General features: G+C 45.5%; 8 protein-coding genes across 8 annotated transcripts; 3 read left to right on the top strand and 5 right to left on the bottom strand.

Annotated features, from left to right (window-relative positions):
* Positions 1 to 316: 316 nt before the first annotated feature.
* On the top strand, positions 317 to 1,849 carry PADG_11122 (uncharacterized protein; the record flags this gene model as incomplete). The annotated part of the gene is made up of 5 exons (XM_010758419.1): positions 317 to 606; positions 672 to 784; positions 889 to 966; positions 1,423 to 1,532; positions 1,589 to 1,849. The coding sequence occupies 5 exons, from the start codon at positions 317 to 319 to the stop codon at positions 1,847 to 1,849; spliced, it is 852 nt and encodes a 283-aa protein (XP_010756721.1).
* Positions 1,850 to 2,244: 395 nt separating this feature from the next.
* On the top strand, positions 2,245 to 2,812 carry PADG_11121 (uncharacterized protein; the record flags this gene model as incomplete). The annotated part of the gene is made up of 2 exons (XM_010758418.1): positions 2,245 to 2,518; positions 2,598 to 2,812. 2 exons carry the CDS (start codon positions 2,245 to 2,247, stop codon positions 2,810 to 2,812), a joined length of 489 nt encoding a protein of 162 aa, XP_010756720.1.
* Positions 2,813 to 3,101: 289 nt separating this feature from the next.
* Positions 3,102 to 3,855, bottom strand: PADG_11120 (uncharacterized protein; the record flags this gene model as incomplete). The annotated part of the gene is made up of 3 exons (XM_010758417.1): positions 3,102 to 3,368; positions 3,601 to 3,712; positions 3,767 to 3,855. 3 exons carry the CDS (start codon positions 3,853 to 3,855, stop codon positions 3,102 to 3,104), a joined length of 468 nt encoding a protein of 155 aa, XP_010756719.1.
* Positions 3,856 to 3,998: 143 nt separating this feature from the next.
* On the bottom strand, positions 3,999 to 4,328 carry PADG_11119 (uncharacterized protein; the record flags this gene model as incomplete). The annotated part of the gene is made up of 1 exon (XM_010758416.1): positions 3,999 to 4,328. The coding sequence occupies one exon, from the start codon at positions 4,326 to 4,328 to the stop codon at positions 3,999 to 4,001; it is 330 nt and encodes a 109-aa protein (XP_010756718.1).
* Positions 4,329 to 5,993: 1,665 nt separating this feature from the next.
* On the bottom strand, positions 5,994 to 7,829 carry PADG_00583 (uncharacterized protein; the record flags this gene model as incomplete). Its single annotated transcript, XM_010758110.1, has 2 exons — positions 5,994 to 7,287; positions 7,384 to 7,829. The coding sequence occupies 2 exons, from the start codon at positions 7,827 to 7,829 to the stop codon at positions 5,994 to 5,996; spliced, it is 1,740 nt and encodes a 579-aa protein (XP_010756412.1).
* A 3,581-nt stretch (positions 7,830 to 11,410) lies between these two features.
* On the bottom strand, positions 11,411 to 12,756 carry PADG_00581 (uncharacterized protein; the record flags this gene model as incomplete). Its single annotated transcript, XM_010758109.1, has 2 exons — positions 11,411 to 12,407; positions 12,641 to 12,756. 2 exons carry the CDS (start codon positions 12,754 to 12,756, stop codon positions 11,411 to 11,413), a joined length of 1,113 nt encoding a protein of 370 aa, XP_010756411.1.
* An 896-nt stretch (positions 12,757 to 13,652) lies between these two features.
* On the top strand, positions 13,653 to 15,262 carry PADG_00580 (uncharacterized protein; the record flags this gene model as incomplete). The annotated part of the gene is made up of 3 exons (XM_010758108.1): positions 13,653 to 13,746; positions 13,824 to 14,853; positions 14,965 to 15,262. 3 exons carry the CDS (start codon positions 13,653 to 13,655, stop codon positions 15,260 to 15,262), a joined length of 1,422 nt encoding a protein of 473 aa, XP_010756410.1.
* Positions 15,263 to 16,581: 1,319 nt separating this feature from the next.
* On the bottom strand, positions 16,582 to 17,593 carry PADG_00579 (TATA-box-binding protein; the record flags this gene model as incomplete). Its single annotated transcript, XM_010757591.1, has 3 exons — positions 16,582 to 17,013; positions 17,127 to 17,214; positions 17,316 to 17,593. 3 exons carry the CDS (start codon positions 17,591 to 17,593, stop codon positions 16,582 to 16,584), a joined length of 798 nt encoding a protein of 265 aa, XP_010755893.1.
* Between the last annotated feature and the right edge of the window lie 1,388 nt (positions 17,594 to 18,981).

Genomic DNA, 18,981 nt, shown 5'->3' with positions numbered 1-18,981 from the left:
TCTCTCTATTCCCTACGATGCCGCGTGTACTGTACTCGCAACCCATCACTTCCACACCATCCTCTTGCCCCACGCATGTCCCCTCTTCCCCTACCGAACAAGATACTGGGGGGGGGGGGTGGGGGGAGGTGTGGATGTACATGAGATTTCGCAATATCTACGGAAAGCCCCCAACCTAACTCTATCAACCTATGCCTGCAATAGCTTGATAGATTCATCTTTCGCGGCATGCAGACTGGTTGGCGCGTCTCGCGCAAGCAACATAATTTCGTTGCTAGCAAAATTTCGAGGCTCCCAGCTACCAGATCATATGCAAATGGCTATTTCGACTCAGAGAAGCATATCCCTGCGACTTCAGGGAACCCACGACCAATCTGATGTTGTGATAAATGGTATACTGGAGAAGATTTCGTGCACATCAACAGACATACGATCTCACTGCTCATATGGCCGTTTAGTACTCTCTCGGGCAGAAAACAGGTTACTACGCAATGAGTTCGCCAAGATGACGCTTCTTTTGACAAGCTGGGAGTTACGCTCGCAACCATCCGGACTGGAGCTTAAAGTCTCCCGATTGAAGAACACTGCACTTGGTAGGGTATTACGGTATTAAGGAGATTTCGCGGAAGCACGGGATACCTTGAACCATGCCTCCATATGGTCACGGTCAGCACTACTCGCTATCATATAATTCACCACCCTGCGGATGTTTATTGCGAATTATGCATTGGGGATGAAGCCGAAAAATTGGTTATGAACGAGGTTTCTCGGCTAAGAGTCGATGGTAAGAAAAACTCCGGGTGTTTCCGGCGCGTGGCTCTTTCGCTAACAGAGGCCGCCAGAGGCGTCCTCCAGGAACTTGTTGAGTTTTTGCACCTCCTAGAATAGAAGGAAAGGTGGAGCTCGATGTGCCCGATGTGCCCGATCAGTTGGGCGTTCAACGATTAGCCTGGTACGCGTCGATTGGTACGAGCATCGATGGGAGGAAGCTCATCAAAATTTAGGGACTGCACTGTGTCTTGCGGGAAATAACAAAACATTTTCTGATGGCAACTTCTACAGTGGAGTAATTTCTCTCTTCCTGTTTTGGTGAAACTCAAGGTCAGCGACTCGGAGGCTGGGGAAACACTTGCATCAGCAGAAAGGATCCTTAAGGGGCAGCCTAAACAGGACTTCATGCCAGGAAGGGGAACGAAGTTCCTAGAGCAATTGTGGTCCTCCACTCCACGCGTTGATTAGGTTTAGCTTTTCTAAGACTCCTACCTGGTTCTGTGACCAATATTATATGAGACGCTGTTCTCCAATGCTCATGGCCATATGCCTCAAGGAAAAAAACTCCAAAACGCGCACGAAAAATGGAAAGAAACCACGAGGTTAGTGCGCCATAACATAGGAAGATATATACCCACTATTCCTTTTCAGAGAGCCATACATCGCTTAAACACGAGGCGAGCGACCCCCAAAGCCTTAACTTGGATGACATGCGTGGCTCAGATGACATGGTGGAATGGCTAAAACTTCTTGGTCACTCAGTACATACATCTGCATCATCTACTACAATCAAAATCGTTGCTGAACACAAGAACAGATTGGAGACCTGAGCCACTTAAATGTTATACACGTCGCAGGGACGAAAGGGAAGGGCAGCACCTGTGCATTCATCGCATCCCTCCTCAAGGCGCACGGGGATATGACCGGAGACCCTCAGAAAATAGGGCTATACACATCCCCGCATATGAAGGACATACGTGAGAGGATTCGCATTAATGGTGAACCGATATCGAAAGACCCCTTTGCAACGCGCTTTTTTAAGGTCTGGGATAAGCTACCGAGCAAAACTACAACCTAGATATTTATTAAAGTATGTACGTTATGCACGGTTCTTCGTGTGGTAAAAGAAAGTGTCATTCGCATGCTGCTTGTCTCTAACTAACTAAGTTTTATGAGGGGTTGAACCACGTTTATATATACTGGGAAACTGAATCACCCTATTTCTGATAAAAAGAGCAGGTTTCATATAAGTGATGGCCTCGTACAAGGGATAACAATCGAAGTGCCGGCGTGGCGAGAACTAGTGCTTCCGGAATAGCTTCAACGCTGAAAGGGCTGATATCTGACAATATTCCACGGTTCCTTCGGCTCCTGACCCTGCTGTCCTTTCATGTATTTATCGAAGAGATAGTGGACGTGGCGATTTATGAGACCCACTTTGGCGGAGAAGTTGTTGCAACGAACGTCATAGAAATGCCGACGGTGACGGCCATTACTTCAATTGCGATGGATCATGCCAAACTGCTCGGCCCAACGATTGAAACCATTGCCTGTCACAAGGAAGGAATCTTCAAATTAGGAAGCGTAGCCTTTTCAACCCTCCAGGAGCCGGCAGTCATGGAGGTGCTCCAACAACGTGCAGCCGACAAAGGTGTTTTGCCCATGATCAGTCGGACTGGACCCTACAATCCCGACCAATGCGATTGCCTTAACCCAGAGAATCAACTGCTCCCTGGCGCTTGCAGTCGTTCGCTCTTGGCTAGGTAGAAAGGCACCGGATGGACAAAATATAAGTACTCAATAGCATCTCCCACGGCATCGGGCAGTTTTCCTGGCCGGGAAGGTATCAGCATATCAGAGTATCATTCGCAATGGCAGAATTGCGGGAGTTGTTGACTTGGCACTTGCAGGCTGGTACCTAGAGTATTGGGATCTAACCAAGGCATATTACATTTCATTCAAGGTGCCGGACTGGCCCGAGAGCATCAAACTTAAGCTTCCTTCATATGCGGACGAGCTTGTGGCAGAGCGCCTTCTTTAGAGGCCCTACAATGAACCAGGAAATGTTTCGCGCAACTAGCTTATCTCTTTATAGTCACAAATCCCGCTTGGACCGGGGTTGGCCAGGCATTGATTGGCATAATCCAATATCCAGACTTTGAAATTTTCGATATCAAAGTTCAGTATCACCGATGCATTCCTTAGGGTGGATATGGCATTCCAGACCCAATGGCGACACCTTTCTCCTGTTTCTTAAGGATCCGGCAGAGCAACACTCCTGAGGATGTTTTCAAGGTCATTTTCTGCCGTTTGCGGAGGAACTTTTCCGATCAGCCAACCGCCCACTGTCCAACGGAATTCACGTTCCTAATCCTGAAGAACCAATCTCTTTCTGGGTTCAGGTCTTGTCCAGTTTCATTATCCAACCGAACGCCGTCCGAAACGTCGTATGCCATGTTGTCGCGGCCGTTGGACTTCTTAGGTGCCAACAGAACTCCCCAGTGGTATGCACAGTACGTGTTGCGTATTCTTTCTTGAAGAGACACTTGATCTCGGTGGTGAATGGCGATAAAATAGCCGCTTTTTACTGCCCATACCTGTACCGCAGCGTTCAAATTCATTAGATTGATGACTACACTCTAGTTAATGGGCCATTTCTTACTGTAGAGGTCTGGGGATTGATTAAGCAAGGTTACTTGGAAGTTTGCCAGTTTTGAGAGCTTATCACTTTGACACTATCACCTTGACACCGAGCAACTGACAGGGTGGTATGATGGCGCTTATAACAGCGACACAGAACCATTTTCAAGGAAATGGCTTGCTCCTTACCAATACAGATGGGCCAAGTGGCCCATGGATGCAGGCCAATATCAATCCTTCCTTCAAATCATGTTCATGTTGGTTAAGTCGTAATTGGATGCCCTTGTACCCACGATCGCTGCTAAAAATAAAAAAGGCCGCTGCTTACTTAACTGCTCGTTAACTAGCCCCTTACAGAGCGTATTCGCTCCAGTCCGAGCGCGAATATTCCACAGGGCAAGCAATGATAGCCTCAATCTGCTTGAGGTACCTTTCCTTCCCCATGTGTTGTTATCACAGTGGGGGCATTTATATTTCGTCAAAATGAAGTTTTTGCACGAGGAGTTGAAGAACATCTGCTGCAAACCCCCGCACATTCCTCCAAGGTCGATAGGAAAGAGTCTTTCTGCAGGAGCAAGTCGATGTGGTTAACTATAGGCAGTGTCCACAAGTTCGTCACGCAGACGTTTCTTTCTTTCGATCCCCACCGTGGAGAGAGCAGGGCATCGATCTGGCCAGAGTCGGTGTGGAATCATTGCGGGCGTCCGTCCGCCAAGGCCCTTTTGGGAGACCATATCAAACGAGAGCTCCCCAAGGTCTGCAGAGAGATCAGTCAGTCCCCTCCTCGAAAGGACCAAGAGTCCAGCTCCGCAAGCTTGAGCAGGAGTGGCCGACAATTTGCGATCAGCGCTACTTTCTATGCGAGCTGAGCGTGGAATTCGGAGGTCCAGGCAGCTCTGGATGGAACATACCAACATCCGAGGTCAAAGTTTTTGAGCAATTTCAATAGTATCTCTCTTATTGAACTCTTTCATAAGTAGTTCAGTTAGTGATTAACTATTATTAAATAGTATATTTTTTATATTTATAGTGAGATATTTAAACTTATTTTTTTTTATATTGGTATAAATGATTTAAAAAAATTAAACCTAGTACAATATAAGAATTTATTTTAATATAATATTAAAAGGAGCTGAAGAAATTTTATAAAAATAAAATTTTTTAATTAATTATAATTTTTTATTTATCATATTAATTAAATTTAAATTATTAAAATATTTAAATTAATTAATAAGTATTAATATATTTTTATTAATATATTTAATTATAAATTTTATAAAATAAATAAATTTTAAATTTAAAATAAATATTAACTATATTAATTATATTTTTTTATATAGTTATATAATAGTTAATTTAAATAAAAAGTTAAATATTAAATAATAAAAAATATAACTAATTATAAAAATTGAAATTATTAATATAATTTTTAAAGTATTTAATAATTTTTATTAATCATATCAATAGATAAATAAATTTTAAAAGTTTTTTATAAATAAAAATTTTTTTAAATAAATTATTTTTAAAATTTATATATAAAATAATAATTATTATTATTTTAAGTAATATCAAACCTAACAAATGAGAAAAGGAAGTAAATCAATAAAGTTCTAACTATAGAATTCAACACAATTCAACACAAAGAAGCTGCTAATTCATTCACCTGAACAGCCTGTCATTCAATCCTGCTGTCTAGGCCACACTTACAAGCATTCACCAAGGTGCAGCAACTGTCGCACACCCAGAAATACAAGCAGATGGTGTTATTTTATTAATGTAGTATTCTGGGTTAAAATTAAGTTTAGTTCCGCTATTTCGTAGATTGTTAAAATAGACGAAAACAGACAAGCCCTAATTTCATTAAAAAAATTTAGTTTATACCAGGAACAAGAAGGACAAGGCAACGGAGAGAATAAGAAGCTAGGAATAGAGGTGGGGAATGGAGGTTGAAAATAAATATGATTTGGGAATTGCTTCCAGGAACCGTTCTAATTTCCTTTATTTCCCCTCTTTCAGTCGGCAAGCAAAGAACAAGAAGGTAAAAAAACGAGGTCATACAGAGGGCGCAAAAGACAATCAGGTACCTTAAAGGCGGATTTTAGAAGAAATAGTAATAAAAATTGTTAAGAACACAAGAGGTTTTGAAAACAGACAGAAACTGACGCAACCCGGCCTAAAGAAAAAAGCATTAAGCACAGTAAGAGACGAGAGAAAAAAAGGAGGTACATATAGAAACAAGTAGCCGATCCCAGATCGAAAAACACGTCCCACAAAACCCGTAAACGCCATTCCTGTCCGTAGGAATATATCAAACAAGACAATAGGATTCCTTGACGATCCCGACCAAAATGGGAATATAAAAAGACCTTCCAATTTCGAAAAAAAAAAAAAAATTTAAAATAAAATCAGCCAAAAATAACAAGAGTAGAGTATGTGTATTTACAAGAAAATCGATATTAAAGAAGATATAATTATGTCGACCCTTCGGGCGCATTGTAAAATGGAAGGGAAATATTGGGATCGGTGGGAAGGAGAAACGCTTAAAATTGTTCTTTTTTTGTTTGTCCTTTAATTTCTTGAGATTAGACGTTCGCGAATATCTCATCGAGTTCGTCAACCTCCACGGTTTCGGGGCTTTGTAGGTCGGTCCACGACTCTAGTCCGAGTCCCGATCCCATTTCGATACCAAGATCCATGACTGACTTAAATCCGGCGAAAGGATCGCCTATTGACAAACCCGATTTGTCATTGGCAGTTTCGTTGGTAGAACCATCAGCCATATCGAACGATGTTTTTATGTCTCCGTCCATTCCGTTCGCGTATGCCACCAGGGCAGCATTCACCTCGTCAGCTTCAAGAATGGCGATAGATCTTTTGGAACCGGCGGCTAATCCAGCACTATTCACGGCGATTCTAGTGGCAGAAATTCCACGACCAATAGTTGCGGTGACGTCGTTCTCTCCTTTAAGCAGCCCAACAGAAATGTCGTTCACGACGCGTTTGGTGTCCATATTCAGGTCCGCCTCAGCCTCAGCATGTGATGTGGCATTGGTAGTTGAAGTGAATGTGGACATTTCAGAAGAAACGGAAGGTGACGGAGATGCGCCAAAGAGCGCAGTAGCGGTGGCGTTATCCAAGTCTTGGTCATGACCGGGATTCTGAAGTATGTGAGAGGCAAAGTAATCAACATAATCACTGTCTTGACGATTAGATTCGCCATGCGACGAGGTAGACTGATCCATTTCCACGTCACTGCTACCCACAGATGATTCATTTCCATTCACCGGATCATCCTGAGGCTTTTCATCCTTCTCGAGATCCTGTCGTCGTTTCGCCGCCTCCTCTTCTGAGGATGTTCGCTCGCGAACAGAGCTTGCTGTCTGGGTAAATTCCTTCTCATCCCCCTCAAGAGGTGGAGATATCGATCGGCTATTATACGTTACACGCTGATTGTGGAGGTTTGGCAGACTGCTCCTTACACCGTAGTTTGCGGTTGAGGTGTGGGGTCCGCCAGGGGCTGCGTGGTCATCCAGATCAACATTTTCATCGTCACCAAACTCTGGAGCTGATAAATCAACTTCTGGGCTGGGGCTTAGGCGAGCACGCTCTCGAGCTAAATCCTCGTCCGCATCATCAGAATTAATGCTTGGGTCGGATATACTGGGAGTGATCCTTTTCGATCCCATGGTCGGAGAGAATATATCATCAGACGTTTCTGGAAGTGCTTGATGTGGCGATGTTGTCAGGTAATAAAAGACTTTGCGTGGATGAACTGGGATCAACTCCTTCGCGACCGGACATGGTGAAAGTGCCGTCCACGAGCGTTTCAAGTACAAACTTAACCGCGACGATAACAAGGCTGCGGCATTCGCGGAACTGCAACGCGACACAACAAAGAATAAGTTAGATAGATTCTCTTCATATGTAGTAACAGGACAATGAACTTCTCTCTGAAAAATTAAAAACACTCACTTCGCAACAGTGTCATTGGTGGTTGAAAGGACAGTGGCAAGTTCCTTGATGAGATGAGGTCTATTTCCCGTCTTTTCCAGTTGCTCAATGACCGAAACCACAATATCATCGTTGATTCCTTCCGTGTCGATCTTGGGAGCGATCCCTGAATCTTCGGGAGATGGTGGCGGCGTGTGCTCAAAGGTTCCAGCGCCTCTCTGACTCTTTGGACGAGAGCCATCTACTTCGTCTTTTTGCGAGGTTGATTCCGGGGATTCTGATGAAACTGACAAAGGCGACCTGAACACTGAGTCATGGGACCGCTTGACCTTTTTCGATGGTGGTTGTTGTGTCTCTAAGGCGGAAGTGGTCTTGTGGGTGGGGGAGCGCTGGGAGCGCGACGAACTCGGTAACTGAATACCTAACGACGGTAGCGACAGTGACTTGCGGCGAGTGTTATAAGGCATTGCTTTAGATGAATAGAAGATAAAACAAAATAAATCATGAGGGAGAAAAGAAGAGAAGGAGGAAGGTTGATGTTTTGTTTCGGAAGTTGTAGAAGGGGGTAGAGCTGTTGAGCGCAAACAACACGCTAACTGGGGGACTCCCAAGACAAAGAAAAAAAAAACAGGAGTAAGGAAGGATTGCTTCTTTTTGGTTTATTGTGAGTTTCAGCTAGGAGACGACGGGATTATTCGAAGAAATACGCAGCGTTTTGATTGGATAGGCGAGGGTCTGTGGATCGGTCGTTGTGTGGCTGGGAAGAATAATGCGACAGGCGTTCAGCGAAGCTAGGGGGGCGAGCTAGCAAGGCAGATACCACCACATTAGGAGCCAGACCAGGTTGCGAAAATGGCGACGAGGAAGTGCGCAAATCTCTGGAGGCGGCGGTCCTATTTGGTAGCTTGCATCAGACCAGGGAGGCCAAAGTTTAAACCAGGACAAATCATAAAAAAGTATCACACCGCCGTGGAACTCTATCCAGGCGGCGAAATTTCCCAAAAGTTCCTAAATTTTATTTGCAGCCGGAAAGGATGGGTCGAAAATTCCAAAAACAATCTTACAGTAGATCAACGCATTTTAATTCGACCAGGCATTCAGAAACCACCCCAAAATTTGGAGAAGTTCAATGGATGGGTGAGATAAATATAAATTTCTTTTTTGCCAATCAACCGAAACGCAAAAATAATTACTCCTATTTATACAAGGAGGGAGAAAGGATAAAAAAAAAAAATTAACTTATCTAACCTTGGTCCGGGTTGAAGGAAGCGAGCTCAAGCGGCGTGAGATCTATGACGAGCCATTGATGTCTCAAGCAGCGGGAAAATGGCAGCAAGGGATGGTTATATTGAAAATAAAAGCAGCGAAAATCAGTGGGAAGTGCCGAAGCAACGTCGATGAACCTTCCTACGAAGGATTCCATTGAGCGCGGGCAACTTGCGCTGATTTCCCAGTGATAAAAGTAAATTAAAGGCAAACAAATAATAACTATATATGCCCAGAGCTAGTAACCGGTGACAAAGCTAGAGCTCGGGGCGGGCAGTGAGTATCCCGGCTGTTCCACTGCCAGAGACAAACAAAACTTACAGGTTTCATCACCCTGGGCGTGTACCAACCTGCATGTGGGCAAAAAATAATCAGCAAAAAACACGGTAAGCGATATCTGAGGCAGTAGCGCGAATCCGAAGCAGTTAGGGTGGACCCCTTAGAGTGGGTATTCCTAGTGCTACTTCACTTCGTGAAGGATAGGCGAATTAAAGAGCAGAGAATGAAACCTTGAAAAGTTTACCAGACACGTTTGGAACTCCCATTCCCCTACCGAGCTAGAAAACAAGGGGAACCTCGAAAGAAGAAGCCAGACGCCATGATGGGACCCACGCGAAGTTCCGGGTAACTTTAGACATTCCCAGTGGGTGAAGTCCTCTCCAATTCCTCAGCACTTCCAAATCTCCTACTGCGCACAAGTAAAGTTTCAGTGGAAGAATATCAATAACGTACAGAGCGCTTTAACCTAAGCAGAAATGAAGCTTACTAGGTAATGTATGTCCAGATCCCTTTTCAAACTGCTAACGTCATCTAGGTTAGTTTTCTCGACTGAAGCAGTATTCTTTCTGTCCTGGAGTTTTGAAACACTATATCTTGAACATCTGGGATGTTTGTCATGCTACTTCTGCCTAGGTAGTGTTGTGGGACGTATCACTTTCTGCACCAGGATCAGCAGAACGGAGCATAGTATTTGGAAGATGTTAACAAGGCACCTTGCCTGTAGATCAAATCTGTTGACGCAATGATGAATATACGGCGAGACTCCGTCTCTTGCCCCTATTACCCCTGAACACAAAAGGAGTAGCTGCGGAATTACAGGCCAACCTGTGACGGGGCATGTTGGGTTGATGTAATTCCGGGTATCCAGCTGATATGGAATTCTGGAGAATCAATCAACGCGCGGTAGATGAAGCTATATCCATCGTAGTTAGTCTGTCATTGTTGGAGATGCGGTTGTTTGTCATATGAAGATGTTGAGGTTGGCTGGGTTAAATATCACCTGAGGATGCTGAGATCGTCTTTGGCTTGTCTACTACTACTACTACCACCACCACTGCTACCTCGGGCAGCTCCTCTTCAAACCTCCTGAACCTCTTCAATTATATATATGTATGGATGTAATTTTTTCGCTTCTATGTTTTCTTGAGCTTCAAGTTTTAACGAAAGCCAATCAGAACACATGCATTAGCGCCGCATCCGTTTTCTTGGGGCATTAACTTAGGCCAGGACCTCCAGCTGTAGCCTCCACATCGCAATGCAGGTCTCGTCTGGAGCTTCGGGTACCAATAGCAGTCCTTGGTCCAGGTATCACGAATAATATTTACAGCCATGGAGAACCGCCTGTTGTCAGTTGACACAAATAAGATGGGGAAACCCTGATTGAAAGCTGCTATGTATCTTGATGGTATCTAAGTGGTTGGCCAAGTTGTGGTTATGGTGTTCTCAAACAGGTTTTCATTCCTTCTACTCAATAATCTCTGCGCATTTATCGAATGAAACTCCCCACTTGAAGTTCATACAGGAACCATATCGATAGTCTCTGGGGGCAAGAAATCTAAAATAATACGCCCACATATCCATCCGCCAGTCACCAGAGGCAATTATCAAACCTTCTGTCACAAACTACATATTTGTTGTGTCACACGATATCGATCTCCTCCTTTCGGAGTGTTGTTGATGATCGCCGATGGAACGATAGGTAATATTTTCGCGGCCAAGCCACTTGCGCGGACCCTGTGTTATGATCTCACAACTTGCGTGCCAACTTTTTGAACCATCAACAATAATCCGACAACAATCAGCAGTCAGAAGAGCAGAAAAAGAAATAGGGGCATGAGCCCTCTGCACGCTGGCTGAAAAGTGGCGTCATGCAACTATCTGCTGACTCATGGATTGGCTTGCTTTTATTATGGATATGGATAACTACACTGTTGGAAATAATACAAGAGCAACCTCCGTTGCATGATTTATGACCCTCTCGAAATGTCGCTAATGCAATTATTAATACATCCCGGACAGATTAGGACACACAAATCGACGACCCATGCTGCCTAACCAAGTTGTGTCAACTTCATTTCTGACTATGTAGCTACCCGGCTTAGTCCGTTCTCTTCTTCTAATTCTGGCTATGGTTGGTGTCGTTTGTGTTTGACGCGCTCAAAATATTTATGGGATAGGCTGCTATCCGCAGTCTTTGTATCGCTAAAACTCATCATGATATGACGCCCAGAGAAAAGGGCGAAATGCTGCACAAAATGGAAACGTATATACATGAACCATTGTAATTCGAACTCTTTCAAGAGAAGATATATTCTACTGTGGGCATGGATATATCTTCATCAGGGTTACAAATGTTTCAAGTATATTGCATGATAGAAAACTGCTCTGCAGCAGAAGTCAAGTTCTCTCTATAATAAAGCCTGTCAACAAAACCTCGTCTCAATGCCAAAGCGTATCACAACGAATCACAACGGGAACCACTCAAACCGCGGAAGCATACTTATCATGGCTCCTTGGCTCCCCATCCCAGCCATCTCCTCCTGCTTTCCTTCTTCCCATCAATCAACCCTTCCTCCCCCTCTTCCCCTACTACCCCTGACCCATTCTGACCCCCTTTCTTCGACCTCAACACAAACTTCCACGTCGTCCCCAAATGCCACCGCTTTGACTCCACGATCTCCAGTCCACTGCGCCGCACAACCTCCCCTATATCCCGATTCCACCAGCATCCATGTCGATCCGCATGGGCAGGCGCAAGGTCATCCAGCAATTTGTTGACCCACAGGTAATGTGAGCGGCCATGTTCCAGCAGCAGAATTTCCCCACGCTCAGGCTTGACCAGGGTACCAAGATGGATGAGGTAGGACACGGGATCGGGATGCGAGCAGAGACCCATTGTTTGGATTACGGTGTCGAATTGGTAAGGGTGCCCGGGGGTAGTTTCAGGGGCTGAGGTGGCAGTATGTGGTGGAGGCGGAATGGGATCCATAGCATCCTGCGTTCGGAAAGCAACCAGCTTGAAATGCGGATACATCTTTTCGAATTTCTCTTTGGCGATTTGCACCATTTCCGGGCTTTGGTCGACAAATGTGACGGATCTGCACCCCTGGATCTCCGCCTTTCCGCTCTTCTTATCTCCTCCCCGTTTCTCCCCAAGGGAATAGTATTCCATATTCCGCCCTGTCCCGCAGGCGACTTCTAGAACATTACCACGGGCTCTTTGGACCAGCTCCCTGCGCTTTCTGCCCAGGCCCATCACCTTCTCCGCCATCTCCACTTCCGCATCATATGTTGGAGCGGTTTTGTGGAATCGATCCGAGACGTCGTTAGGGACGGAGAGAGCTCTGGAAGTTTTCACTGACTTGTCGTAGGTTACGTAGAGATAGCTTCCGTATGCTGAGAAGCAGAAGACGGCAACTGCACACGCCGTCAATACTTTTGGATTTATTGACCGTGTACGGGGTAACGCCTGTGCTGTTGTGGACTGGGTTGGCCTGGTTCTGTTGCGCAAGATATATCAACATCCAGATGGCAAAGTGATGGTATTTGGTTCAAATAATAGTAACAGAGGAACCAAGTATATCTATGCATTGAAGGGAAGGGGTTGAGGTTGCTCAGTGGCCGCGCTGGAGGGATATTATAGACCGCTATTTTGGAAGCAAAATAATTCCCCAAGAGCGCATAAAAAGGATATCACAAACAGCCAACAGGATTTCTAATGTATTCCACTGACCTGTGAGATGGCACAACTGGTAGTGGGCTCAGAATGCCTTTTGTCCTCATCGCCTCTGTGGGCTTTCTGCGCCCGCCATATTTGGGTGACGGTTTGGTGCTTGCGGGTGATACCATTGAGGTATATCGGAAAATCCAGAGCAACTCTGGTCAATAGTTATAAGGAGGATATGGAGATATTCGGTGTATATATGTATGTAAAATCCCAACGTAATAGTTCCCAGGGGGGGGGGGGGGGGGAGTTACGCGCTGTATGCTTCAGAGTGGTTGTAGCAGGTCTGCAGCCGTCGTTCTGGGATAAAGAAAACGCAGACTGACAAAAACAAGACGGAGGAGGATAGATTGGAAAATCGATAATCTATGCCCAAGAGCAATTGTGAGGCCAATCTGTAGTTTCTTTGCCTGCCAGGATCGGTATCTATATATACCTATGGATATTGGCTAAACCGGTTTAACGGGTGAGAGCACACTGATACGGAGAAGTATATCAAAAGAGATAAAAATATATCTCGAGAAACTCGTTCTATACTCCTTTTTGCGAACTAGGGATAAGTGTCAAAAAAGCAGATGAAGTCAGTTTGCACAGCTCGAAAGTAAAAATCCCAGCAAAATAAAAAAAAAAAAAAAAAAAAAAAAAAAAAAAAAAATTTGCCGATGCAGCGATAACTAGTCAACTCTGACTGGTTCCAACCCAACAGCTCTTCTAACTTCAACCGAACCCAGCCCTATGTCATTTCCAGTCATCAGGTTCGAATTGCCCCGGGTTTATTGTCCAACCAACACCCGGGACGGCACACAATAGCCAATGACGCAGCCCCGAATTAACGATCCGATGCGGCACCAGATGATACGATACGAACTACCTCCCTTTATCTCCACTTGTCCAGCGAGCCAGCTATGTTACCGACCAATGACTGACAGATACCACCTCCAACTGTGCTGAATGCGCAAGAAAAAAACAAAAGCGTCACGCCCATCGAATCAGTATAGAGGACCGCTGCAATTCTTTACCAATGACAACTACATGCTCAGCGCATGAGACCTATCACGGCTCTGGAACAACATTGCCGGATTCCATTCTCATAGTCGGGGGCGGTGTGTTTGGACGTGAGTGGGAAAGCACATATATTTTGAGCATCCCCATCTGCAAAATGAAACTGAACAGAGAAACTAACAGGTCACAGTATCCACTGCCCTTGCTCTCTCCGCTCGCCATTCGGGCAAGATTACCCTCATCGATTCGTCCCCTGCCATCCCAAACCCTCACGGGTCCTCTGTAGATACCTCCCGCATTGTCCGTGCAGACTATGTTAAGACAGCGTATGTTACCCTGGCCGAGTCCGCTCTTGAAAAATGGCGCAACACAGACTGGGGCCATAAAGGCCGATTTACGCAGAGTGGTCTTGTCCTGGTGTCATCGGGCGACACTGCAGGCAAGCGCTATGTGCGCGAGAGCTACGAGAATGTTAAAGCTCTTAATCCCAAGGCTGTCGAGGAGCTGCCTACAAGGCAAGACGTGGAAAGGGTAGTGCCAGGCTATGGATCTGGCCTCCATGTATCGGGCGGGTACGTGAATTGGGGATCTGGATGGGCTGATGCGGAAGCATCCGTGCGGTTCGCGAAGAAGAAAGTTGAAGAGACGGGCAAGGTGGATTTCCGTACCGGGGAGGTCAAGCGGATCCTGTCATCATCAGAAAGCCAAAGGGTATCTGAAGGTGATCCAGGAACCGTGGGAGCCAAAGAAACGGTAACCGGCGTCGAACTGACCGATGGCAGCACCATCACAGCCGATCTAGTCGTATTAGCTACGGGAGCCTGGACAGGCCGCCTCGTCGATCTCCGGGGAAGAGCCGAGGCCAAAGGCCAGGTGCTTGCGTACATTCGCATTTCCGACGACGAGCAAGCCAAGCTCGCCAACATGCCTACCGTCCTCAACTTCTCGACGGGCATGTTCATTATCCCGCCGCGCAACAACCTACTGAAGATCGCGAGACATTCATACGGCTACCGCAATCCGCAGCGCGTGGCCGTCCGAAGTAGTAACAACACCCGTACCACCACGACGGAGACGATTGAGGTCAGTCTGCCCGCTGGCGGAGACGTGCCGATCCCGCAGGAGGGGGAGGAGGCATGTAGAACCGCGCTGAGAGAGATGCTGCCCGCCTTTGCGGAGCGGGCGTTTGTGAAAACGCGTGTGTGCTGGTATACAGATACGTGAGTACTTAAATCCTCCTACCCGCGCCCCCCCCCCCAACAAAAAAAACAAAAAACGCTCGTTCACTACGGTCTTCCTGATCATTCATTCCGTTCTAACCCCCGAACCAGACCCACAGGCGACTTTCTAATAACACACCACCCACACTACGCGGGCCTCTTCCTCGCAACCGGCGGCAGCGGACACGGGTTTAAATTCCTCCCCGTGCTCGGGGAGAAGATCGTCGATGCGATACAGGGCCGTTTGGACGTGGAGTTGCAGGAGTTATGGGAGTGGCCCAGGTCTCCTTCGTCTGACACTGCTGATGCTCCCTGTGCGATTGTGTGGACGGAAGATGGGAGCAGGTCTGGGTCCAAGGGGCTGATTTTGATGGATGAGTTGGCGAGGGGGAGGATGATGGATTCCTGAAGGGCTATCTCTATGTATGCGCTGTATGTGGTGGCCTGTTGTCATCATCATCATCATCATCATCCTGCTCCCTCCGGATCTTTTTCTAATATTGATTTTTATGCACTTTACGGATTGTTCTTGCAATCGCTCCTCTGTGCGAGAGTCCTTGGAGCTACAGCTTCAACCCTTCATGGAATTTTGCACAAGAACAATACTTAAAAGAACAAAGAACACACATCTCCCCAGATCTTCAAATATCGACTCAAAAACTCCCCTACATTTTACCCTCCTGTCAACCAACAAAACTTAACCCGGTTTTAAAATAATGAACTTTTCCGCCCCTCGGGCTTTGGAAAGCTACATTCCTTATTCCCCCCATGAGTATTTAAAGAGCTTGGAAATGCAATTCAATTCAATCACTAAAACATACCATAGTGAATGATAAGAGGAGATGGAAGGAATTAATTGATGAAGAAAAGAAAACCCCACCCAGGTCACAATCTAGTAGTAGAGGGACACTTAATAAAACGTAATAAGTTGTAGTAAAATTTGTCTCCCATGTCAAATGACGGAGAGAAAGGAAACAAAGCAGCAGAAGTGTGGTGGGCCCACATAATTGCGTAGAAACCCGATGAAAATACCATATCACGGGCTTCAAAAAGAAATGCCAAATAAGAAAGAAATACCCCATGAATGCCCCCATTAATTTCAATTTTGCGCCAAAGCACCCCCATCCCCTATAAGGTCTGCGGTAGCTAGGGAAAGAAAAGAGCGCGACTTTTTCTAATGTGAACAATAATAACAAGCCCCTTGCAATGGAATGAAAGGTTAAGCAAGGGAAAAGTAGTGCAAAACACTGGAAAAAAAAAATTCGCTATAACTCCGTGAAAATGCACGACTAGAAGCTAGAAAGGAAACGAGGTTTTATTTTTTATTTTTTTATAAAAAAAAAAAAAAAAAAAAAAAAAAAAAAAAAAACACAATTTCCTTTCTCTCAATGGCGGTTGCTTGCTTGGGAGGGTAATTGTTATTTATTTTTATTTTTATTTTTTTTTTAAATTGAGCATGGGAGCTCAAACCTCGAGGGGGAAATTATATGTCCACCGGGTTGCGACTCCGGTCAATTGGTAATGGACGAGGGGAGGAAAAAAACACCTGTTATACATAAGTTGTTGTAATGTAGGAAGGAGAATGTTTTGGGAAGTGTTCCCGTTGGATGAGAGAAGCTTGTAGAAGTGTGCAGGACTAAAGCAATCAAACTTTGCGGAAGTCTTTGAACACAAAGTTAGCAGACGTCAACAGACCAGGGAGAGGCAAGGGAAGGCAACGCAAAGATATCATTCCCCACACGTACCAGTAAGCACGGGATAAATCATCTCGAAAGCCTGATAAATCTCCTCTCTAACTTTCGCCCCCGTCAATACAATCTTGCCACTGACGAAGATCAAAAGCACAATCTTCGGTTTCATCATACGATAAATGAGTCCTGGGAAAAGTTCGGGTTCATAGGAGCTGAAATTATGATGACGACTCGCAAGCCCTTCAAGACGAATGGGGAACTTAATATCACACGACCCGACAATGTTCTGGATCTTGAAATCCGTGAATTTCGCATTGAACCCGAGTTTCTGGATGATACGGGCATATTTTCTCGAGGCCAGCTTAGAGTCATCTTCAGATTTGGCACCGGTAACTACCATCTTGCCCGAGGCGAAGATCAGGGCGGTGGTCTTCGGTTCGCGAATGCGCATGATAACAGCAGCGAAACGCTATATGATAGTAGATTTTGTTTTAGCCATATATTGCCATGGCTATAAAACATTCTTCCTTACCCACGTGAAGTGAGGGGAACAGAGTAAAGAGAAAATCGGTGCTTCAGTACCTTTGGGTTGTACTCCGCATTTCTCGCATGGAGCGCAATAGTCTTCAGATCCAAACGGCAGTCAAGATTGACCGTAGCAACAATATTTCTTTTTGAAAAGAAAAGCCAAAAAAAAAAAATTATTATGTTCAGCTCTCTGGTAAACCAGAAGGAGGGGGTTTGCATTCTTCAGAAGTGTAATATACTCACTGCAAAGTAGGCACGATGCCGCTAACCCCAGGACCACCAACAGCGGCAGCTCCAGGAGTCGCAGCAGGAGTTGCGGGAGTCACCCCGTTACCAGAAGCAGTGGCATTCCCCAACAGCAGTTGACCATTCGATTGTTGCAATCCGTTCATCATGCCTGGTTCTTTCTCCAAGGATGGCGGAGTGAGGTCACCAGCACCGCCTGGGAAGGATAATGACGCTGGAGAAGTGAAGGCCTTCGCCTGCTGGGCAGTGGAAGGGTGGGTAGTAAGGGATTCCATTTTTGGGAGAGACGCGACTCGAAGAGCGGATTGAGATGATGAAAATGTGTGAACCAGGCTAGGCTGTTGGACGACCCAAGTTTCAATGGTCTATGATGAGATCTATGATGTCAGAGAACGCCACTTCCTCTAAATCTGTATTATGACAGTGGAAAGCTGTAAAGGAAACGAAGTGGAGTTGACAGCAAGAGAGTGTTTGTTGTGTTCTTAGTTATTGACTTGAGAGCCAAGGCTTAATAATACTATGAAAACAAACAAAGAATTGGGGGCTCTTAAAACCGGATCCAAGTAGAAAAGAGGGACACTAAGGAGAAGAGAGAATGGGGGATGTTGTATTTTATAAGTGGCTAGTGGCGATGAAATTCCATGTGTTGTGGATTGTTGAAGGCAAAACCGAGGGCTGGAAATATGCGGTTCTGCAACCGCAACGAAGGGGAAAAGAAAAGAAAAGAAAAGAAAAAAAAAAAAAGGATCTTCCATACCGTTTGAGCTTGCGGGAGATGAACAACTCAATGTCTCCCCCGACAACACAGCCAATGAAGTAAGATAACGCGGCGATGAAGAGGCCAGAATTATGTAACACCAAAAGGGATCCTCTCCTCCACTTCACGACAACTTCTGATGATCACGGGGTCGAGAGATGGTGTGATTCAAGTGGCTCGACGAACAGTTCAACAGTGATGACCAAACCGAACTGATCAGTCGAGAGGAAGAGCACTGAGCAGATAGACCGCCCAATTCAAGATGAAAGGACGCAGTCGGGACAATACCAGAAAGCCTCGACGATGCGGGATGGCTGTGTGTGGAGAGAGAGAGAGAGAGAGAGAGAGAGAGAGAGTGTGTGTGTGTGTGTATGTGTGTGTGTGTGTGTGTGTGTGTGTGAGCGATGGAAATACTGTGTGGTATTTTTCCCGTTTCCTTTTCCTCTTCTTCTGCTGCTGCTGGTCTAAAAGAGGATTCTGAAGGAGTGTGTGAACAGGATTTCTCCTATGATGCAGTTATAGTAAAAACGGGTTAAAATTATTCCCTCCTTTATAATTTTTTTGTAGATATATTTGACTTCTTCTTCTTCTTCCTTCACTTGATCTGCCCTTTGAAATAATATGCCAACACCTCCCCCCTTTTTTTTTTTCTTTTTCTTTTTTTTCTTTCTTTAGTTATCTCTTGTGTGTTGGTAGTAGCAGCCAACCAAGCCAAGTTGCTGGTTGCTGGTTGCTGGTTGCTGGTTGCACTGTAGCAAAGATGTGTGTTGATGTCGAGCGGCAAAGAACCAGCTCAGACGCACTCTCCCCAGGCACAGGATAATATTATATGATCACTGGAGAGGACTTGGTTTGGGGGGGGGGGGGAAAAGAAGAGGGAGGGCGAGGAGGGGAACCGTAGAGGGA

The sequence above is a fragment of the Paracoccidioides brasiliensis genome, assembly GCF_000150735.1.
Source record: "Paracoccidioides brasiliensis Pb18 unplaced genomic scaffold supercont2.1, whole genome shotgun sequence".
Classification (NCBI taxonomy): domain Eukaryota; kingdom Fungi; phylum Ascomycota; class Eurotiomycetes; order Onygenales; family Ajellomycetaceae; genus Paracoccidioides; species Paracoccidioides brasiliensis.
Note: the sequence above shows the minus strand (reverse complement) of the source record. Positions and strands in the feature narration are given on the sequence as shown.